This window comes from Diachasma alloeum, unplaced genomic scaffold (assembly GCF_001412515.2).
Source record: "Diachasma alloeum isolate Michigan unplaced genomic scaffold, Dall2.0 Dall_scaffold_01437, whole genome shotgun sequence".
Taxonomy (NCBI): Eukaryota; Metazoa; Arthropoda; class Insecta; order Hymenoptera; family Braconidae; genus Diachasma; species Diachasma alloeum.
This window is the reverse complement of record NW_021681535.1, coordinates 17,538-36,848: the sequence shown is the minus strand read 5'-3', so window position 1 is coordinate 36,848 and position 19,311 is coordinate 17,538. Positions and strand designations below refer to the sequence as shown.

At 37.9% G+C, this 19,311-nt stretch overlaps 1 protein-coding gene across 1 annotated transcript; it reads left to right on the top strand.

The window, feature by feature from the left end:
* The first annotated feature begins 5,180 nt into the window (after positions 1–5,180).
* LOC107046494 lies at positions 5,181–16,387 on the top strand. The gene is made up of 4 exons (XM_015269117.1): positions 5,181–5,247; positions 6,944–7,142; positions 15,111–15,322; positions 16,112–16,387. Exons 1-4 carry the CDS (start codon positions 5,230–5,232, stop codon positions 16,265–16,267), a joined length of 585 nt encoding a protein of 194 aa, XP_015124603.1. The 5' UTR covers positions 5,181–5,229; the 3' UTR covers positions 16,268–16,387.
* The last annotated feature ends 2,924 nt before the right edge of the window (positions 16,388–19,311 follow it).

Below are 19,311 nucleotides of genomic sequence, written 5' to 3'. Positions count from 1 at the left end.
TCAAACGTTTGTGACTGAAAAAAGAAATATTCAGGTTTTAAACTTGAGATATTCAACTTAAATTGTAAACTATTATATGCAATATCTCAAATACTAGGCAACGGATATTTTTTTTTAATATTCATTTCGATGTCCTTTACCGCGATCAATCAAAATATGTATACCCTGTAACGTGGTCAAATTTTTGCTAGGACAAAAATGAACGTTATCTCGCCCTTCTCCCTTGGTAAAGTCAGAAAACTGAAACTCGATGATTGTGGGCGCCAGTTGTTCTTTGTCTCGACGGAAACAACCAACCGAAATTAGGTTGAAGCGTAAAAATACAACGAAAACCCAAGATTCAAAAACACAAAAGAAAACTTAAACTTAAGGGGCCAAGGGAAAGGTGACAGGGTGCTCGCGCTGCTCAGGGGGTCGGTTGTGGAGAGAGGGCTAAGTCGAGGTGAAAACAGGTTATCGGGCTCTTATTCTCAAAAAAGGAAACACGAAAGCGGAATTTTAATGCTGAAATGTATATGGCTATATTGTTCGTAAATTTACAGAAAAGATATGTACTCAAATTCACCGCAAAAGAAATCAACACTAAATAATCCATATAATACTGAACTCAATAAAAAGAACAAATTTTCGCCTAAGAAAGCGAAATACAAGATTTAACAATGGCAATAAAAGAATGCACAATTGACTCAATAAATTTTTGAGTAGACAAAGAACCAGAAATGGAGCCAAAATCAAATTAATTCTCTACTTCTATCCCTATAAGAATGACCGAAAACGTGACGGTAGACGCAAGGAAAATAATACCGAAAAACTGAGAACACGGTAACTAGGCCAAGATCGGCATAAACAATCATCCCTGCCGAATGAATTGATTCCGATCAAATCCCGAGTTGAACGCAATTAATAAACCCGAAAGGAATCCGAATTAGGCGCGATATACGTATCGAAATTGTACTCGCATTCCTCCGAACAATAAATTGGAATTCGCTTTAACGGAAGCATACGCAGTCAATACTCGAAATATCGAATACGCCAAATACGGCACTCTATACCCAACGGTACTCGACCTTGAGTCCCAAACGGCCAGAACGGCACAAAATTTCTACATCTGATTTCACTAAGGCGACACGAACACTCTAATACTTTGAAAACCATTGCAAAAAAGCACAATTAATCCACAAAACGAAGGCTCGAGAACGAATGGCATAATTAGCAAAAAAAAATACAACTTAACGAGTCGCAAATCCAAAGAAAACTAGGCGTAACTATACGCAAATGAAATCGAACGTCAAAGCCGAAGTATTAAACACTAACGATATAACCAGCATAATTTCCAAAGAAATAATACACAATGACTCTAGACGATACGCAAGTCGAAAACCTGTCGGCTAAATAATACAATAATTGTTGGCACAATACGGCATAGAAATAAATTAATTTCTCAAAACGAGATAAGTCGCATAAGCGAAAGCTTCACAACTAGAAGCAACGGTATAGACTCACTATGAGCATTGGCCAGAGGCAAGGGTGAGCATGAGGCTAGTCATCGGTTGACGACTCGCAACGGACTGTTTTAACGAAAACTTCTGAATTTATAGCTTTCCAAAAGATGTGAAATGGACAGAGAGCGAAAAATTGTATCGGTCCCGTATAGTTACATTTATGAAATCCCTAACGCACGATTGGTACAAAAAAAAAGAAACAATATTAAAGCTAACTAAAATTAAACAAAAATTCACTAGAACGGACCTACAAAATATAAAATTATAAATTACCTAAAATTAACGGAAATCACTGAAACGCGATCTGGTCAACCCTGACTGACCTGATCGCGTTTTAGCGTCCGTAAAGTCAGTCAGTCAACCCTGACCCTGTCTCTACGGACGCTAAAATTACTCAACGTTAATGATCTTTTTTTTTCAATTTAATAGAACTAAAGCTCTGGATCTTTGTCTGACTCACGAATATGGAAATTCTTTCCGTTGTCTCTGGATGGCGCAAGGAATTTCCCAGAATTCCTTACAACCCGTTCATACAAAGTCTTCGAGAGATTTCCATTTTTATTATTATTTTTTTTATTGAACTCATCTGTACATTCTCTAGCACCCGTGGACGTGGAAGTAATGATCTGAAATTTTAGCTGTTAGTGGTGTCAAGATCAATCATTCGGACGTCCGTCATTAATGTATTATGATGGCGAAAAAACCCAATAAAACATCACTCAGCGACATGATCACTGTCATATCCTCGCTGTCCCCTATTGTTTCTTTCTCCTTTTTCTGATCATTGTCTACAAGAATGGCGTTCGGCATTGAAAAACTTGTTCAAGAACCAGGTAAATAAAAAAGGGTTAAACGAAGCTTGTGAACTAAATTAAAATCACAAATTAAGAATTTCGTGATGTCAACACAATTACCTCGAATATGTACTTAATTTCTATTTTTACGCTTGTACCCCAGTAAACGTGTTCAGTACGTAGCGGGGATATACTGATACGTACCACTGATATGTACTTGGAATGTATTTTGAATGTTCTATAGTCTCATTCGGATATACCTGGAGGATTCCTCAGAAATATTCTTAGTACACTGATAGAAATGATTACTTATTGTTAACGAATGGATTTAGTTGGAGACGAGGGTCTACACGCATAAAAAAATTCAACACAAAATCTGAAAAATTCTATTTGTTGTTGCGCTAATTCTATCGGATGTTCAATAAGAAAAAGTCAATAGATTTCGAATTTCTGTTTGAATTTTTCTCTTTGTAAGTGTGATAGCTNAGTCCCAAACGGCCAGAACGGCACAAAATTTCTACATCTGATTTCACTAAGGCGACACGAACACTCTAATACTTTGAAAACCATTGCAAAAAAGCACAATTAATCCACAAAACGAAGGCTCGAGAACGAATGGCATAATTAGCAAAAAAAAATACAACTTAACGAGTCGCAAATCCAAAGAAAACTAGGCGTAACTATACGCAAATGAAATCGAACGTCAAAGCCGAAGTATTAAACACTAACGATATAACCAGCATAATTTCCAAAGAAATAATACACAATGACTCTAGACGATACGCAAGTCGAAAACCTGTCGGCTAAATAATACAATAATTGTTGGCACAATACGGCATAGAAATAAATTAATTTCTCAAAACGAGATAAGTCGCATAAGCGAAAGCTTCACAACTAGAAGCAACGGTATAGACTCACTATGAGCATTGGCCAGAGGCAAGGGTGAGCATGAGGCTAGTCATCGGTTGACGACTCGCAACGGACTGTTTTAACGAAAACTTCTGAATTTATAGCTTTCCAAAAGATGTGAAATGGACAGAGAGCGAAAAATTGTATCGGTCCCGTATAGTTACATTTATGAAATCCCTAACGCACGATTGGTACAAAAAAAAAGAAACAATATTAAAGCTAACTAAAATTAAACAAAAATTCACTAGAACGGACCTACAAAATATAAAATTATAAATTACCTAAAATTAACGGAAATCACTGAAACGCGATCTGGTCAACCCTGACTGACCTGATCGCGTTTTAGCGTCCGTAAAGTCAGTCAGTCAACCCTGACCCTGTCTCTACGGACGCTAAAATTACTCAACGTTAATGATCTTTTTTTTTCAATTTAATAGAACTAAAGCTCTGGATCTTTGTCTGACTCACGAATATGGAAATTCTTTCCGTTGTCTCTGGATGGCGCAAGGAATTTCCCAGAATTCCTTACAACCCGTTCATACAAAGTCTTCGAGAGATTTCCATTTTTATTATTATTTTTTTTATTGAACTCATCTGTACATTCTCTAGCACCCGTGGACGTGGAAGTAATGATCTGAAATTTTAGCTGTTAGTGGTGTCAAGATCAATCATTCGGACGTCCGTCATTAATGTATTATGATGGCGAAAAAACCCAATAAAACATCACTCAGCGACATGATCACTGTCATATCCTCGCTGTCCCCTATTGTTTCTTTCTCCTTTTTCTGATCATTGTCTACAAGAATGGCGTTCGGCATTGAAAAACTTGTTCAAGAACCAGGTAAATAAAAAAGGGTTAAACGAAGCTTGTGAACTAAATTAAAATCACAAATTAAGAATTTCGTGATGTCAACACAATTACCTCGAATATGTACTTAATTTCTATTTTTACGCTTGTACCCCAGTAAACGTGTTCAGTACGTAGCGGGGATATACTGATACGTACCACTGATATGTACTTGGAATGTATTTTGAATGTTCTATAGTCTCATTCGGATATACCTGGAGGATTCCTCAGAAATATTCTTAGTACACTGATAGAAATGATTACTTATTGTTAACGAATGGATTTAGTTGGAGACGAGGGTCTACACGCATAAAAAAATTCAACACAAAATCTGAAAAATTCTATTTGTTGTTGCGCTAATTCTATCGGATGTTCAATAAGAAAAAGTCAATAGATTTCGAATTTCTGTTTGAATTTTTCTCTTTGTAAGTGTGATAGCTCAAGGAGGTTAAATTCATTTATAGCAGCCAGTTTCCGACACATTATACGTCGAAATACTTCAAGATTATATATAAAAACTTAATATTTACCTATCAGTATTCCTGAGAAATTAAAGGTGTGCTATGTTGCCTAATTACCGAATCAGTCTATCAGTGCTGTAATTACATTCTTGAGGTACGGACCAGAAACATAAAAACTCGATGTTAGCTTTCTGAGACCGCTTGGAAATCCTTGAAAACTTCTAAAAATTTTCTTTCCATTGTATAACATTAATTGTATTTCTTCATGTATTATGAATAATGGGATGTGAATAATAATCGATAAAACGTTACATCCATCTCGATGCGTCATCAATATTACGTGAAATCAGCAGCTACAATCATGGTCAGGTTTACAGGCTTATTATGTCATCATCGATTTTTATTCTTGAGGTATTAAGCAAGATTCACATTTTTATTGAACTTTTTTCATTAATCCTCTCCGAAAATATCGAAAATCATGAACTCTTTAACCCAGATACATGTTACCCCGAACGATTGATTTTTACGAAATTTGTAGCAACACATACTCCAGGATATTGGACCAAAGAGAATGTTTTCATTGATTCGGTGAGAGAGCAGCCTAATGCCATTCTCAGCGTAACACTGATGTCACACGTATGACTTTCACTCTATATCTTCTCGGGCGCTTCAGTATATCTCCGCAGTTCAGCTGAGAAAGAGCACAGCTCGTGAAAATGAAGTCTTTTACATTTGTAAGTAATAAAAGTGGCATAATAACGATAATAAAAGGCAGTCTAAATATAAACATGTAATTATGAAGTAAAGTATTGAAACACCATAAGCCAGTTCCTACATTTTTGTTAGCTCCGCATTACCTTCGGGAACGGAAATTTCGGCTGGCTGTATCAGGTCTTTTCTGCAGCTGACAAAATCTCCAGGGAAAAAGTTATTGTGTTACAAAGGAGTAAAGTTGCACTCTAGCTCAAGCAATTATGTCCTAATTTTGTTGCTTGCAAATGGAAGCTTTGTATTCGTTGCATTTTGAGATTTTCTAATTTAGCCCGGGAATGACGTAAAATGTTATGAATCGTGACGAAATGATGATTTGCAGAGCATATCTGTACGTATGGGTGCGACAATTTCGGTTTTCAGTGGTGTTTTCAGAAAATGTGGCATAAATATGGTGAAATTCGTCGATAAAAATGTGGAATTTTGACATATGATAGTTAATGATTGAACTTAACTTTGGCGCACAGTTTCAGCCCGATCAGCGCAGTACTTCCTGAGATCTAGCAACTTGTTTAAATTTGATTTTCCCTCAACGTCTCTGAAACTACACCACCGATTTCAACTTTTTTTTCAAAATGCTCGACTCGATGGTCTATATCCAAATCAATTAAAATATATATCCAATATATATCCAATACATATATATCCAATATATATATATATATATATCCAATATATAATATTGACCGTCCAATTATATACACAGAAATAACTAAACGTAAATTAAACCCAAACGTAAATTACGTTTTGTTAAACGTAATTAACGCTTAATGTCAATATGATGTCTGGGGGCTTTTTTTCCGTCATGAAAATCGAAATTAAGGCTTTAAAAAGGCCTATTTTACGATGAAAATATAAATATAAATTATGCCTAAACAAAGCGCCTTTTATGTTTATTGAAACGTAAATTAGGGTCTTTATGAATGCATTTTACGATCTTATAATATTGAAGGCTGATATTTTGGATGGGCGCAATCGGTCGAGCGGGTTCAGAGGTATTTAACCTTTTTAGCCCCTGTGAGCGCAAAGTACACATTTCCGAAAGTACGAAATCTGACTTTGCACCTAGGCTGAGGCGAAAAATACAGTTCTAACTACGAGAGGTAAAATAAAGGAGCCGTACCCACGTGCGGAATTTGGTAAGCACGCGGGTAGGCGTTCTTTATTTCACCTTCCCAGGATAGAAATATACTATTGCATATAATAATTTTCGTCACAAGGCCTAAACAGTATTTTTTAACGAATGCCACTTTATAAGCCGAGCCGAAGGTGAAGATCATAATCACATGAGTTAATTTCTTCATGATCATATCATCATAATCACAGAAATCTATTTCTTCAAAAGGTAAAATATTTCCTTGTAGACCCTCTTCAGAACGTGGTTGCCGCTATATGCCATCTGGAAGCTAGCAACTAATAGAATTGGTAGAATTTTAAAAAAAGAAAGACTAATAACACAAAAAGTAACGGTCAGCTCGAACCCCTGCTTGTTTTCTTCATAGTATTTGTTAAATGAATTCATACATATTATAGAAGATATCTTCTGAAATTCTCCCTTACAATGTGTTATTATTGAAATGATTTCATACGCAATAAAATGTGGACAATCGACTTTTTACGTTCCATACTTTGATTTAACAATCTGACATCTGTCCGCAGGTCGCCCTCGGTATTCTTCTCTCAATTTCGGCATGTTTGGGAGACGTTTCACACCTGCTACCCCATAATTACTATGTGGAGACAACGACCGTACCACCACCGCCTGTTCCCTACAGTTTTCATTACAAGGCTGGACGTTTTCCAGGAAATGTCGATCGTTTCCAGTCGGAGTCTGGCGATGGATCTGGAGCGATTCAAGGTAAAATCGATATATCTACCCGGATAAGAATTATCAAGGCTGACGATGGGAACAAACTTGTATGAGCCCTGGATTGACAAGGCTCAGTGGTTCAGGCCTCAGCCAGCTCTGTTCTCATTGTCGGTATTACACTGTTAAGAATTTTTGTCTGAATTTTTCGTGCCCAATTCCGGAAATTTTTATCGTATTCAAGTTATAACTTGAACATGATATGATCTGGAAATCAATAAAATACTTGATTTGTCAGTTCAATTCAGTAGTGAAGTGGTAAAACGAGGTAAGTGCATAAAATGAAATTTTACAGGAGAGCAAAAAAACGGCTATGTCATCGATAGTGGGAAATTTAGTATAAATGACGCCGAATCTTTATTCTACTGTCCTTTAATTTTTTACCCTATTATTATAAAATTGCGGAATTAATCCTTTACGCAGTTTTAAGTAGTTACCTCCAAATTTTAATTCTGTGTGGAGAGTCAAGTTGACTTAATTCGTTGGGTTATCACAAAAAAAAGAGATATGTTGACTTCGCACATGAAGTATGTAAATTTCACTAGGGGTAGAGTCAAACGTTACGAGGGTTACTAAAGAGAGGGTCAAACCTCACGAGGGTCACGAGGGTCAAAGGTCACGGCGGTCACTAGAGGGAGGGTCAAACGTCACGAGGGTCACTAGGGAGAGGGTCGAACATTACGAGGGTCATTAGAGGGAGAGGGTCAAACGTCACGAGGGTGATTAGATGGAACATCAAACGTCACGAGGGTCACTATGGGGAAGGTCAAACTTCACGAGAGTCACTAAGGGGAGGGTCAAACCTCACGACGGTCACAAGGGTCAAAGGTCACGGCGGTCATTACAGGGAGAGTCAAACGTCACGAGGGTGATTCGAGGGAACGTCAAACGTCACGAGGGTCACTAGGTGAAGAGTCAAACGTCACGAGGGTGATTCGAGGGAACGTCAAACGTCACGAGGGTCACTAGGTGAAGAGTCAAACGTCACGAGGGTGATTCGAGGGAACGTCAAACGTCACGAGGGTCACTAGGTGAAGAGTCAAACGTCACGAGGGTTACTAAAGGGAGGGTCAAACATCACAAGGGTCATTAGAGGGAGAATCAAACGTCACCAGGGTCACTAGGGGGAGGGTCAAACGTCACGAAGGTCACTAAGGGGAGGGTCAAACCTCACGGGGGTCACGAGGGCCAAAGGTCACGACGGTTACTAGAGGCATTAGAGGGAGAGGGTCTAACGTCACAAGGGTCACTAGGGGGAGAGTCAAACGTCACGAGGGTCACTAGGTGAAGAGTCAAACGTCACGAGGGTTACTAAAGGGAGGGTCAAACATCACAAGGGTCATTAGAGGGAGAATCAAACGTCACGAGGGTCACTAGGTGAAGAGTCAAACGTCACGAGGGTTACTAAAGGGAGGGTCAAACATCACAAGGGTCATTAGAGGGAGAATCAAACGTCACCAGGGTCACTAGGGGGAGGGTCAAACGTCACGAAGGTCACTAAGGGGAGGGTCAAACCTCACGGGGGTCACGAGGGCCAAAGGTCACGACGGTTACTAGAGGCATTAGAGGGAGAGGGTCTAACGTCACAAGGGTCACTAGGGGGAGAGTCAAACGTCACGAGGGTCATTAGGGGGAGGATCGAACGTCACAAAGGTCGCTAGGGGCAGGGTTAAATAAGGGTCATTAGAGGGAGAGGGTCTAACGTCACAAGGGTCACTAGGGGGAGAGTCAAACGTCACGAGGGTCATTAGGGGGAGGATCGAACGTCACAAAGGTCGCTAGGGGCAGGGTTAAATAAGGGTCATTAGAGGGAGAGGGTCTAACGTCACAAGGGTCACTAGGGGGAGAGTCAAACGTCACGAGGGTCATTAGGGGGAGGATCGAACGTCACAAAGGTCGCTAGGGGCAGGGTTAAATAAGGGTCATTAGAGGGAGAGGGTCTAACGTCACAAGGGTCACTAGGGGGAGAGTCAAACGTCACGAGGGTCATTAGAGGCGGGGGTCAAACGTCACGAGGGTCACTAGGGGGAGGGTCAAACGTCACGAGGGTCATTAGGGGGAGGATCAAACGTCACAAAGGTCGCTAGGGGCAGGGTTAAATAAGGGTCAGGAGTTCATGAGGAAGTCCATAGTAGCTTTTTCTACGTTTGGGCTACTTGAAAAACTATTTTTCTTCATTTTTCGAGATTTTGTCGGTGGCCCTATATGAAGATATTGTGACATCCGTCGAAAAATCGTTTAATTGAATATTTCTGGAAAACTTAGATAAATCATATTTTGGGGAAACAAAAACCGTTTAAAGATAAAATTCTTTCTCACGCGTAAATTCATTTATTTTTGAAAGCCAAGGGCCAGCTGCAGATAATAAATTATCAGGAAAGCAAATTTTCAAGGAAATTTTCGTCGAAAATACGGTCGTAAAATTCAAGACATGGGCCAGGCTCTTGTCGCACCGTAGTGCTTCAAGTGCACGCCCCAGTCTTTCTCTCTCTTTGTCCATTGTTCACTGACGGTTCAGTGACGTGTCCGGGGGGTAATACATTTTCAAGATGTGGAATTTTCCCATCTTATCGGGAAGTGGGGTCTGTTGAGTTTCTCTTCTCGGACCCCAATAAACCGGAATTTGAGTTTCTCCTCTCGGACCCCCATAAAATTTAAACAAGAGTTTCCTTCTTGAAACATTTGGCGAGGGGATATTTGAGTTCTCCTTTTAAGCCGGAAATAATAAATCATTCTGACAATTTTCGAAGTTGTTAGAAAAATATTATTTTTCATTTGTAAAAGGTAGCTCTAATTGTTGGAAATTTTCTGACGATTATTTTGATGTAAAAATTTCATCGCTACGATAGTTTCAACCGATGTTTTTATATTATCGCAGCTTAATAGAATTACATTTCAAAGTAATTTCTTTTCAATTCAATTGATTTTCTTTAAAATGAAATTTCTGATCTTTCATCATAATTATTCATACAACTTCTGAAATCTCAAATTGATTTCATTCTTTTTGAACTAAAATTATTTCTTTCATGATGAAATAGTAACTGATAAAATGATTACATGAATAATTTTCTTTTTCATCATTGAGTTCGAATTCAGAATATTTCAAACTCAAATGATTCAATTTTCAATTAAAAACTCAAGAGAACGACGTAACAATTTAGAGTTCATTAGATAAGTTAATTTTCTTATTTTTAATTAAATTTAATTGATTATGAATTTATTATGATAATTTGCGCAAAGGAATTCCTTTAGTAAAAATAATGGGAAATATTAAATAAATAATCGTATTGTTTAAGCCTAGTGAATGGTTTGTGGAGGGAGAAAATGGGACCTCCTGAAACAAATCTCATTGGCAGTTGGGGGTGGAAAAGTCCGCCCACACCCCAACATCTCGATGTGGAGGGGTCGGAGTTTACCCTGAAGCATTGGGACCGGGAGTGTCAGGAGTGGAAATTCTGGGCCAAGGTCAAGGGCCATTGGTCCCCCGAATTTTCCCTCCTTGCATCTGAGGACACCCTCAGGCTGAGGAAACAAAACTACTTGTGCTCCNTTCCCGAGGGTCACAAGGGGATAGTCAAATTTCACAAGGGTCACGAGGGTTACGAGGGTCACAAGAGTCACAAGAGGGTACTCAAATTTATCGAGGGCCAAACATCACGAGGGTCACTAGGGGATAGTCAAATTTTACAAGGATCAAACATCACGAGAGTCACAAGAAGATGATTGCACTCCAGGAGAGTCAAACATCACGAGGATAACGAGGTGATGCTCAAATTTTACGAGGGTCGAATATCCTGAGGGAAATTCTCGGATTTTTTAGAAAATTTGAGAAAATGCTCTGACCTTCTCAAATATTCGCCCATTATTTTTATANTCATCACTTGTAAGTCCAAACATGTATTAATATTTTCAGTGTTCTTATGTTTTAAATATAGACTCGACAGAGTCAGTTTAAGCTAAACTCAGTTTTTGATTTATTTTATTTTCCTTGTCCAGGGATTCTTATCTAGTAATCAAATTTGTANATCCCTTTGTGACTCTTATCATTTTTGACCCTCGTGAAATTTAACCATTCCTTTGTGACCCACATGTCCCTCGTGAAATTTGGCCATTCCCTTGTGACCTACGTGACCCTCGTGATGTTTGACCATCCCGTTGAGACCCTTGTGATGTTTGACCCTCGGAAAATTTAACCATTCTCTAAAGACTCATGATGTTTGACCCTCGTGAAATTTCNTGCTTCATCGGGGAATTTCAAACAAGTTTACGTCGTATTTGGATCATTTTTGACGTAACAATATTATTTTTCTTTCTTTTTTAGTTTTTTTTCTTTTTTCAATAATTCAAGTTTTATTCATCCGATTTTGATTTATTAAGCGTCAAAATTTTCCATTTTACATTCTATAAGAATATTAAAATCGGATTGGTAGAACTTGAATTATTGAAAAAAGAAAAAAAAAGAAAAATGAAAGAAAAAACTTTAAATTGGGTCACTAAAAAATCTGGAAAAATAGAGAAAAATAGTTTTTCAAGTTTTCCAAACAGAAAAAGCCACGGATGGATTTCCACATGAAGGAAAGAAGGTAAAGGTCAACTCCAGACCCTAATTTGCCCCTCGTACGTTTGACCCTCCCCCTAATGACCCTCATGACGTTTGACTCCCCTCCTAGTGACCCTCCTGACGTTTCAGCCTCCCCCTAGTGACCTTCGTGACGTTTGATTCTCCCTCTAATGACTCTCATGACGTTTGATCCTCCCCCTAGTGACCCTCGTGACGATTCCCCCTCCCCCTAGTGACCTTCGTGACGTTTGATTCTCCCTCTAATGACTCTCATGACGTTTGATCCTCCCCCTAGTGACCCTCGTGACGTTTGACCCTGCCCCTAGTGACCTTCGTGACGTTTGACCCTGCCCCTAGTGACACTCGTGACGTTTGACTCTCCCTCTAATGACGCTTGTGACGTTTGACCCTCCCTCTAGTGACCTTCGTCACGTTTGACCCTCCCTCTAGTGACTGCCGTGACCTTTGACCCTCATGACCCTCGTGAGGTTTGACCCTCCCCTTAGTGACCCTCGTGAGATTTATTTTTTATATGGGCCATTTTGCTCCCTTTATCATTTGTGTCCCCCTGGCTCGTTTTGCCCCCATCCTGTTTTTCAAAATAACAGTTGGAATAAGGAATTGAGTCTCTATCAATACATATGGAGATAAGTGAAGTTACCTCCTCTAGGTCCTCCCAATTATGGGAGTTATGTCAACTTACCTCCAATTGCATTGATAGAAAATTGAAACTCGCACATATCTCTTTTTTTATTTTTCATGTAACCCCATAAAATATTATTTTTAGACCAAACCCTTCCGTCAGCACTTGCAGATCAATATTACAATGTGATTGGTGCAATAAAACAAATTTCGAAAAAACTGCCGTTACCTCGTTTTACCACTTCACTACTGAATTATTCTGTGAAAATGCAGAAAAATCAGAAAAATTAAGGGAAAAAGTAAAAATTATTTATCTCTACCACTTTTCTTTACTGTGAAATATTTGAAAGACAAACACCCCATTTGAAATCCTTATATACTAAATTGTAAATACCTGGCTGAAGGCCCTCGGGCGATGGCCAGTTGCAAGTTCTCGAACTTGCAACAAATTTCGTTAAAAATAAAAATAAAATGAAAGTAAAAGTTCATGTCATTTCGTTTGTGAATATTCATGATTTACTGAAAAATTCAATGAAGTTGTGAAATTTCTATCTCACTCCTAGTGAAAACTCATGAATTTCCGTGAATTCTACTTAAAACGTGAAATTTCATACGGTATACATGATACATATATAGTATCAACCCATGAAAATGTGAACGACTCTCTTCAAAATTGATTATTTCCAAAACTATGGAAAGTAACTCACCACAACAAATAACAATGGAAAAAGGAATACTGTAGCTTCAATTACATATCGGTTTCATAATTTACCGTTCATTAGAAGTCATCTATTTTAGCTTTATCCAGCGCACAGTACGCTTGGGATTCTATTCTCGAGTTGAAATCGTGCGCTCGATTTCGGTAGATCGCATGTGACTCGTGGTACGCCTTATAGGGGGTATGCGACTTATTGAAGTCGAACGTACGATATCAATTCGAGAATAGGCTCCTTGGAAACAAAACGGCTCTTTCCGTGAGGGGTTAACTCTCGATTGGTCACCCTACGAGGGAAACCCTGCCGTGCGTCGTTTTTTTTAAATTATAATATTGACTGGCTAACCGGAAAAATTTAAAAAAATTTGAATTTGTCAATTGAAGTGTCTAAAAAATTATTGCAATTTTTAGAACAACATATTTCTCCAAATTTTCTAAAGAAAATAAATTATTTCGGCGAGATGAACTATTTTTTCCCATGTTAAATGAAATTGCCCATGGCGCGACGTTGCCAGAAACCCGCTAAACGCGCCCGGGCAGTGTAGAGGGAATTCGGCAACGCTGAAGCCTAAATAACACGGCGAGGAATCCCCGCGAAGGTGACCAATCGCATGGTCGCGTTTGGCGACCCGAATAGGGTTAAGGTATTTATGGCGGGTTCAACATGTCGGAAGTGAGACGGAGGGGAATCTATTGTTCTCTCGCGGAAAACCAATCGCTGAACAAAAAAAAACGATATTTCAATTACAAATTTTCAATCTTATTCGACTATTTTTATGTCCGAAATATTTTTTTAATAACGTTTCTATTTTTTCCCCATATATTTCAAGTCTTCTTTCATTTTTCTAGCTTGTCTTTTGGATAAATGGAAAATAATTAATATGGATAGAAATAGTGATAACGTCATGCCATTTGAGATATAAGTTGGCAGCACTGATTCACTCAGCTGTTATGTTCCTTCCCATAGCGATCATTAATAATGAAAACTTAATTTTATTGAATTTCCAAAATGAATCAGGAATTCCATGAGCAATTTAGTCTGAAATTGAATTCAAGTTCAGAATATTGAAAATTCAAATGCATCTGTTACTTAAATTTCGAAAAATTTCTAACAGTATACTTGGATTTTTTGTTATGTTCCTCCATGAAAGCTTCACCCAAGTGCGAAATTTCAGGAAAATGGCAACTTTTTTTCCATCTTTAATATTTTTTTACCGAATTCCCATAAGTGCCCGTGTTAAAATGCATTTTTCTCCTAGGTTGTCTGGAATTTTACAACGGGGTTTTGAAAAAATCAAGAAATGTATAGAAAAAAAATCATCAATTTCTTTACTTTTTCGACCCCCCCCCCTTGACCACGCCACAAATAGCTTAATTATTAAGACTGAGTACGTCGAGGCTCATCCGGGGCTTAACCAGTCCTCAAGAGTAAAATCTACGTTTAATTAATTTCCGTAATTCCTGGAATAATGACCATCAATTCATGATAGTAAAAACATTGTTATCCCCTTCATAAAAATAGTCATAAATATCCGCGACATCATCCAAGCTAAGCCCAAACCAGACTTACGACAGCTCTTTGACGACGAGGTTGCATAACTATAATTATCCTCATCTGTAATTAATTAACTAATGGATTTTGAACTCATTAACACATCGGATGTATTTTTTTATTCGATTTGTAATAGTTTTCTCATGGATAAGTAAAGGAACAGCATGTTGTATTTTTATGCTCGAAAAAAGCAATTTTTCAAATGTTCAATTTCATTGCATTTCAATTACAGATGCGTGGATAATCATTCAGTACAAATAATTTCTAGAAAATAATAATAATGATAATTTTCTTTAAATCCATTATTAATTAATCAATCATCACAATTAACGCTTATCGCGTTAAAAAATTTTAGAAGACATTCTCCAATTTAGGTGAGATATTCGGTATTGAAATCATCGAGATAACTGTATGGTTGATAATAATTCAGCATGTATTTTAAAATTGTTTCACCTGTGCAATGTTGTAAATAAAAATTTGGAATTTCAGGCACTTACTCATTCATCGATCCTAAGTTTCAAATTCGGACGGTTGACTACACAGCAGATAAAAATGGCTTTCATCCAGTTTTGAAGAACTTCGATGAGTTCCAGACACCACCAGAAGATTCAGAAGCTGTGAAACGCGAGAGGGAGAGACATTTCGCTCTTTATCAACGAATTGCTGAAAGCAATTCCCATGGTTTCATATCCCTCCCTAAGGTAAAAAAATTATCAACTGCAACACTTGCACCTCTCGAACATTCTAAACCAACAGAGCAGAAGAAGATTCTAGGGAACCATTTTCCTAGGCCATCAAATTCCTTGTGAAATACTACAAGTGTGTTAAATTACAAAATGTTACAAGTGCGTAAAATTACAAAATGCGTTGTAATTTTCCACACACACGTGTGACACCTATTATTTTTGTGATCCCCGCCGAGTTCACGGTTCAGAGCGGTAATGGGGGTGAAGAGATTGTTTTTGCGCACGGTGTGCGCAAAGTTCAAGGTCTTGCGGAAATAGTATATTTCATCATTTATGCGTGAAGTAAAAGTTTACGCACGCTCCGTAAAATCTCACTTTCTACACATTGTGATGAAATAGTATATTTCGATACGAGTGAGATGGAATTCTCACGAAGTCGAGGGCTGCCAATCACACGAACTGAAAATTCTCGTCTCCCATGTGTCGAACAATATTTTCGCTTCGCTCGGTTAGATCGTGGTTTTCGGGCCCAATGACATAAAATATTGTATTTCACACGGCGATGAAGGTATTCGCCTTATTCGGCTCGGATACTTAGTGTCCGTCAAACGCCCGTTACTGACATGGTGAAAAAAAATTATGTTCGTGACTTGGTTGGAAACAACTTGTGTGATTCGTGTGATTGCACTCCTCGGCTTCGCCCCGGTCTGCAAACCTCACACTCGTCACAAAAGTTTTTTTCGGCCTTGTGACGAAAATGGCTATAGAAATAACATACTACAGAAATGATTGCATTTTAAACAGGAAACTGTAGGTGTTGCCAAAGCCAAGGAACGCCACCTTGAGCTGTTCAAGAAAATCGCTGCTGAGCACCAAGCGATTGCTGCAGAGCGCGAGGCAGAGCGTCTCGCTTATGAAGCCACATCAATACCCAATGACGTCAACGGTCAACATGTTTAATAAAAAAAGGAAAAAAATCAATTATCTTTTCATCTGAATATTTAACTGTGTCATGCGAAAATACTATTATGTATGATGTTACACAATGAAATAAATGATACCTCATCAGTGGAAAAATCACTTTTCAAGGATGCTGAGATGTTCACTGGTGATAATGACTATTATCAGGTGTTGAACAAAATATTGTTTTTCCATTTTCTTCCACGGAAGTTGGTGCGATTTTTGATGAGCGGCAATGTCGAACAATGAACGTCCCCCTCCTGTTCATTTTTTTCTGTTTAATGACCAAATGAGTGTTTTTACTCCATTAAAACAACGTGAATGGCATATAAACAGGAGGTACATTCGAAAATCATCAAGAATTATTCAGGCAAAGTTGCGGTGCAGTGTTAACGGCTACAATGAAGTTTCTCAGTGTCAGTTTTGCTCTTCTACTGCTGTCCGGAATTATGGTATTTTTATTTCCATTCACGTAGCAGACAAACAAATTTCATAGACAAACCTTGCAAATTCTGTTGAAAATTCTATTAGTTTTTGGCTGATTCTATTCAAAAATTCCGCAGCTTTGCTGCTCGCTTTTTAATAGTGGATTTCGACATAAGGTCTAAAAAACTTTTGTGACGAATAGGAGGTTTACACCAATCATATGAGTTAGAAAAGTTTTTCTAAGCCTTATGTCGAAATCCACTATTATGCAAGAAAATCAAAATTTCATTACACAAATGACAGGTTGAAGCAAGAAGGAGGGTTTAAAAGAAAATCAATTACTAAAACCAATGAATTTTCAGTCCTACTCTAGAGAAGCTATTGCAAATAAAGTAAAGCGGATGCTCAACTTTATTCTTTGAAGTTTCATAAATATTAAAGAAAACAAGTGGGACATTGCTCTTGTATTGCATATACAGTAGACTCCCGTTAGGGTCACACTCGTTATAGTCGCATTTCCCCTCATATCGATTTTTCGGCCCGCGAGCGCTCCCCCCACTCCAGTACCTACGAAAGCCTTTAAATGAATGCTCCTGTTTTTCCTGGAGGAGTCATTGTTTTTGAATTCTCGGATATTCGCAAAATAAAATACTGAAAATATGAATTTACGATGGGGAGACATTTAGTCTGCTCCTAATCGTTATGGAGAGAGGTTACACTTTTATTGTGGTGAAATAAGTTAAAATTTGATCAGTTAGTTGATCAAGTGAAAATTTAAATGAATTGAAAAATGGATCCACATGACAATAATTAATTATTAATAATAACTAATTAATTTTTATTGCTATTGGTCATTATAATATCATAATTGTTATGATAATTATTATCATATTTTCATTTTTTCATCAATAAAATAAAAAGAAAAATTCAGTATTTTTATTTTATCAATGTCGATTCTGAGAAATGACGCCCAGAGTAAACGCGTGGTGGTGGAAGGTGAATACAGTCGCATTCCCCGAATTCACTTCTCCGACAGCCCCTTGAGTGTGACTCTAACGGGAGTCTACTGTAGTATAGTTATTTTTGCTAATAAATTAGCAATATACCTACTTCCAAATGGTTATTTTGCACATCATTTCCTTCTATCATGTATGATTCATTGTTAATAGAAAAATTTTATTTATATGCTTGAATGAATTTGAAACGGTTTCAACATTTGATGAAACCATCAAAAAGCTCACTTTCAGAGAAATTCATGAAAAATTCGAAATTCTCAACAATCATCATAAAATGAAATCAACCAATATAGCTATCGTAATCATCCTTTAACTTCGACTATGGCATATTTCCCACTTAGGGAGGGAAAATAAAGGAGTCGTGCCCACGTGCAGAATAAGACGGTAAGCACGTGGGTAAGGGTCCTTTATTTTACCTCCCGTGGTGAGAACGTTATTTTTTGTCACGGCGTAGGCGGAAGGGCAGATTTTCCTCCCGCGAAACGGGAGAAAAATGTGTCCTTTCCGCCCGCCATGGCGAAAAATGGCATTAAAACGAACATTTCAATTTATGATTGAATTCATTTGAAGCCTGATATTTAGATATCTCACGGGTATCGGGTATACTTTGATATCCCGGTATGTCAAAAAATACAGAATTTTTGGAAATTTTCAAATATATCAAAATAATGATAATTGCTATCGCCTTCATCTTCGAACTCGGTCGAAAGGACATCCAACCAAATCTTGTAAGCCATCATTCAATCAATTCCAAACATTTTTTTAGTTATCGTGCAAAAAGCAATTTTTGAAAAATTTTAAAAATTAATAAATGAATTACATTTTGATTAATGGCGATTAATAGGGTTCCACAATAAGGAAAAAAAAGATTCAATTCATTAGTGAACAATCGAAGAAAACTTTGTTTACATATATGTACGTATACGCACGACACGGCGTAAAATTTGCAGAAAAGTTAACGACACAGCTGACGCCACTGCTTTGCAGGGAACTGTAAATTGAGAATGAGAAAACACTTTTTTTACGGACTTCTCACAGGATATGGCCATTTTTATGTGCGCTAGGCCATTGGGGACGGTGTAACACATTGATTGTGGGTAGAAAAAGGTCTTTCTATTCTATAAGTTTTGCAAATATGTCAATAAAGTGTGAGTGCTGAGTGTAATTTCAAGGTATACCAAATCCGTTGAAACATGTGGATACATTTAATTATCTATCTTTGAAGTAACAATCAATTTTCACGTCGAGACGGTGGAAAACAATGAATGCCATCAATCAGTGATGCTAATGAAATTCAAAATGATCACAATCTCAGTATCCACAAGCACTAAGATTAGAACAAAAAAGTTTAAATAAAAAATTGTAATATTTTCTAAACCATTAATTAACGCTTTTAATTTCGAACCAGCTGGGAATTTGCTTCGCCCAAGAAACAGAGAGTCCTGAAACATCATCGTCTAGCGATCGTCCCTGCCAACATCACCATGGGCGTGGAGATCCCGGCCGTCCCGGTGGTTTCGGCGGTCCAAGGGGTCCTGGGAGATTCCATGGAAGACACGGCCCACCTCCACCTCCACCGGATGTGGAGAGAAATTCCACTGA

What these genes read in the sequence shown, in the direction of transcription:
- LOC107046494 (XM_015269117.1), top strand. An exon ending in TGGATCTGGAGCGATTCAAG is followed by an intron (nt 7,143 to 15,110) that starts GTAAAATCGATA and finishes TTGGAATTTCAG; the next exon opens with GCACTTACTCATTCATCGAT. An exon ending in GTTTCATATCCCTCCCTAAG is followed by an intron (nt 15,323 to 16,111) that starts GTAAAAAAATTA and finishes CATTTTAAACAG; the next exon opens with GAAACTGTAGGTGTTGCCAA.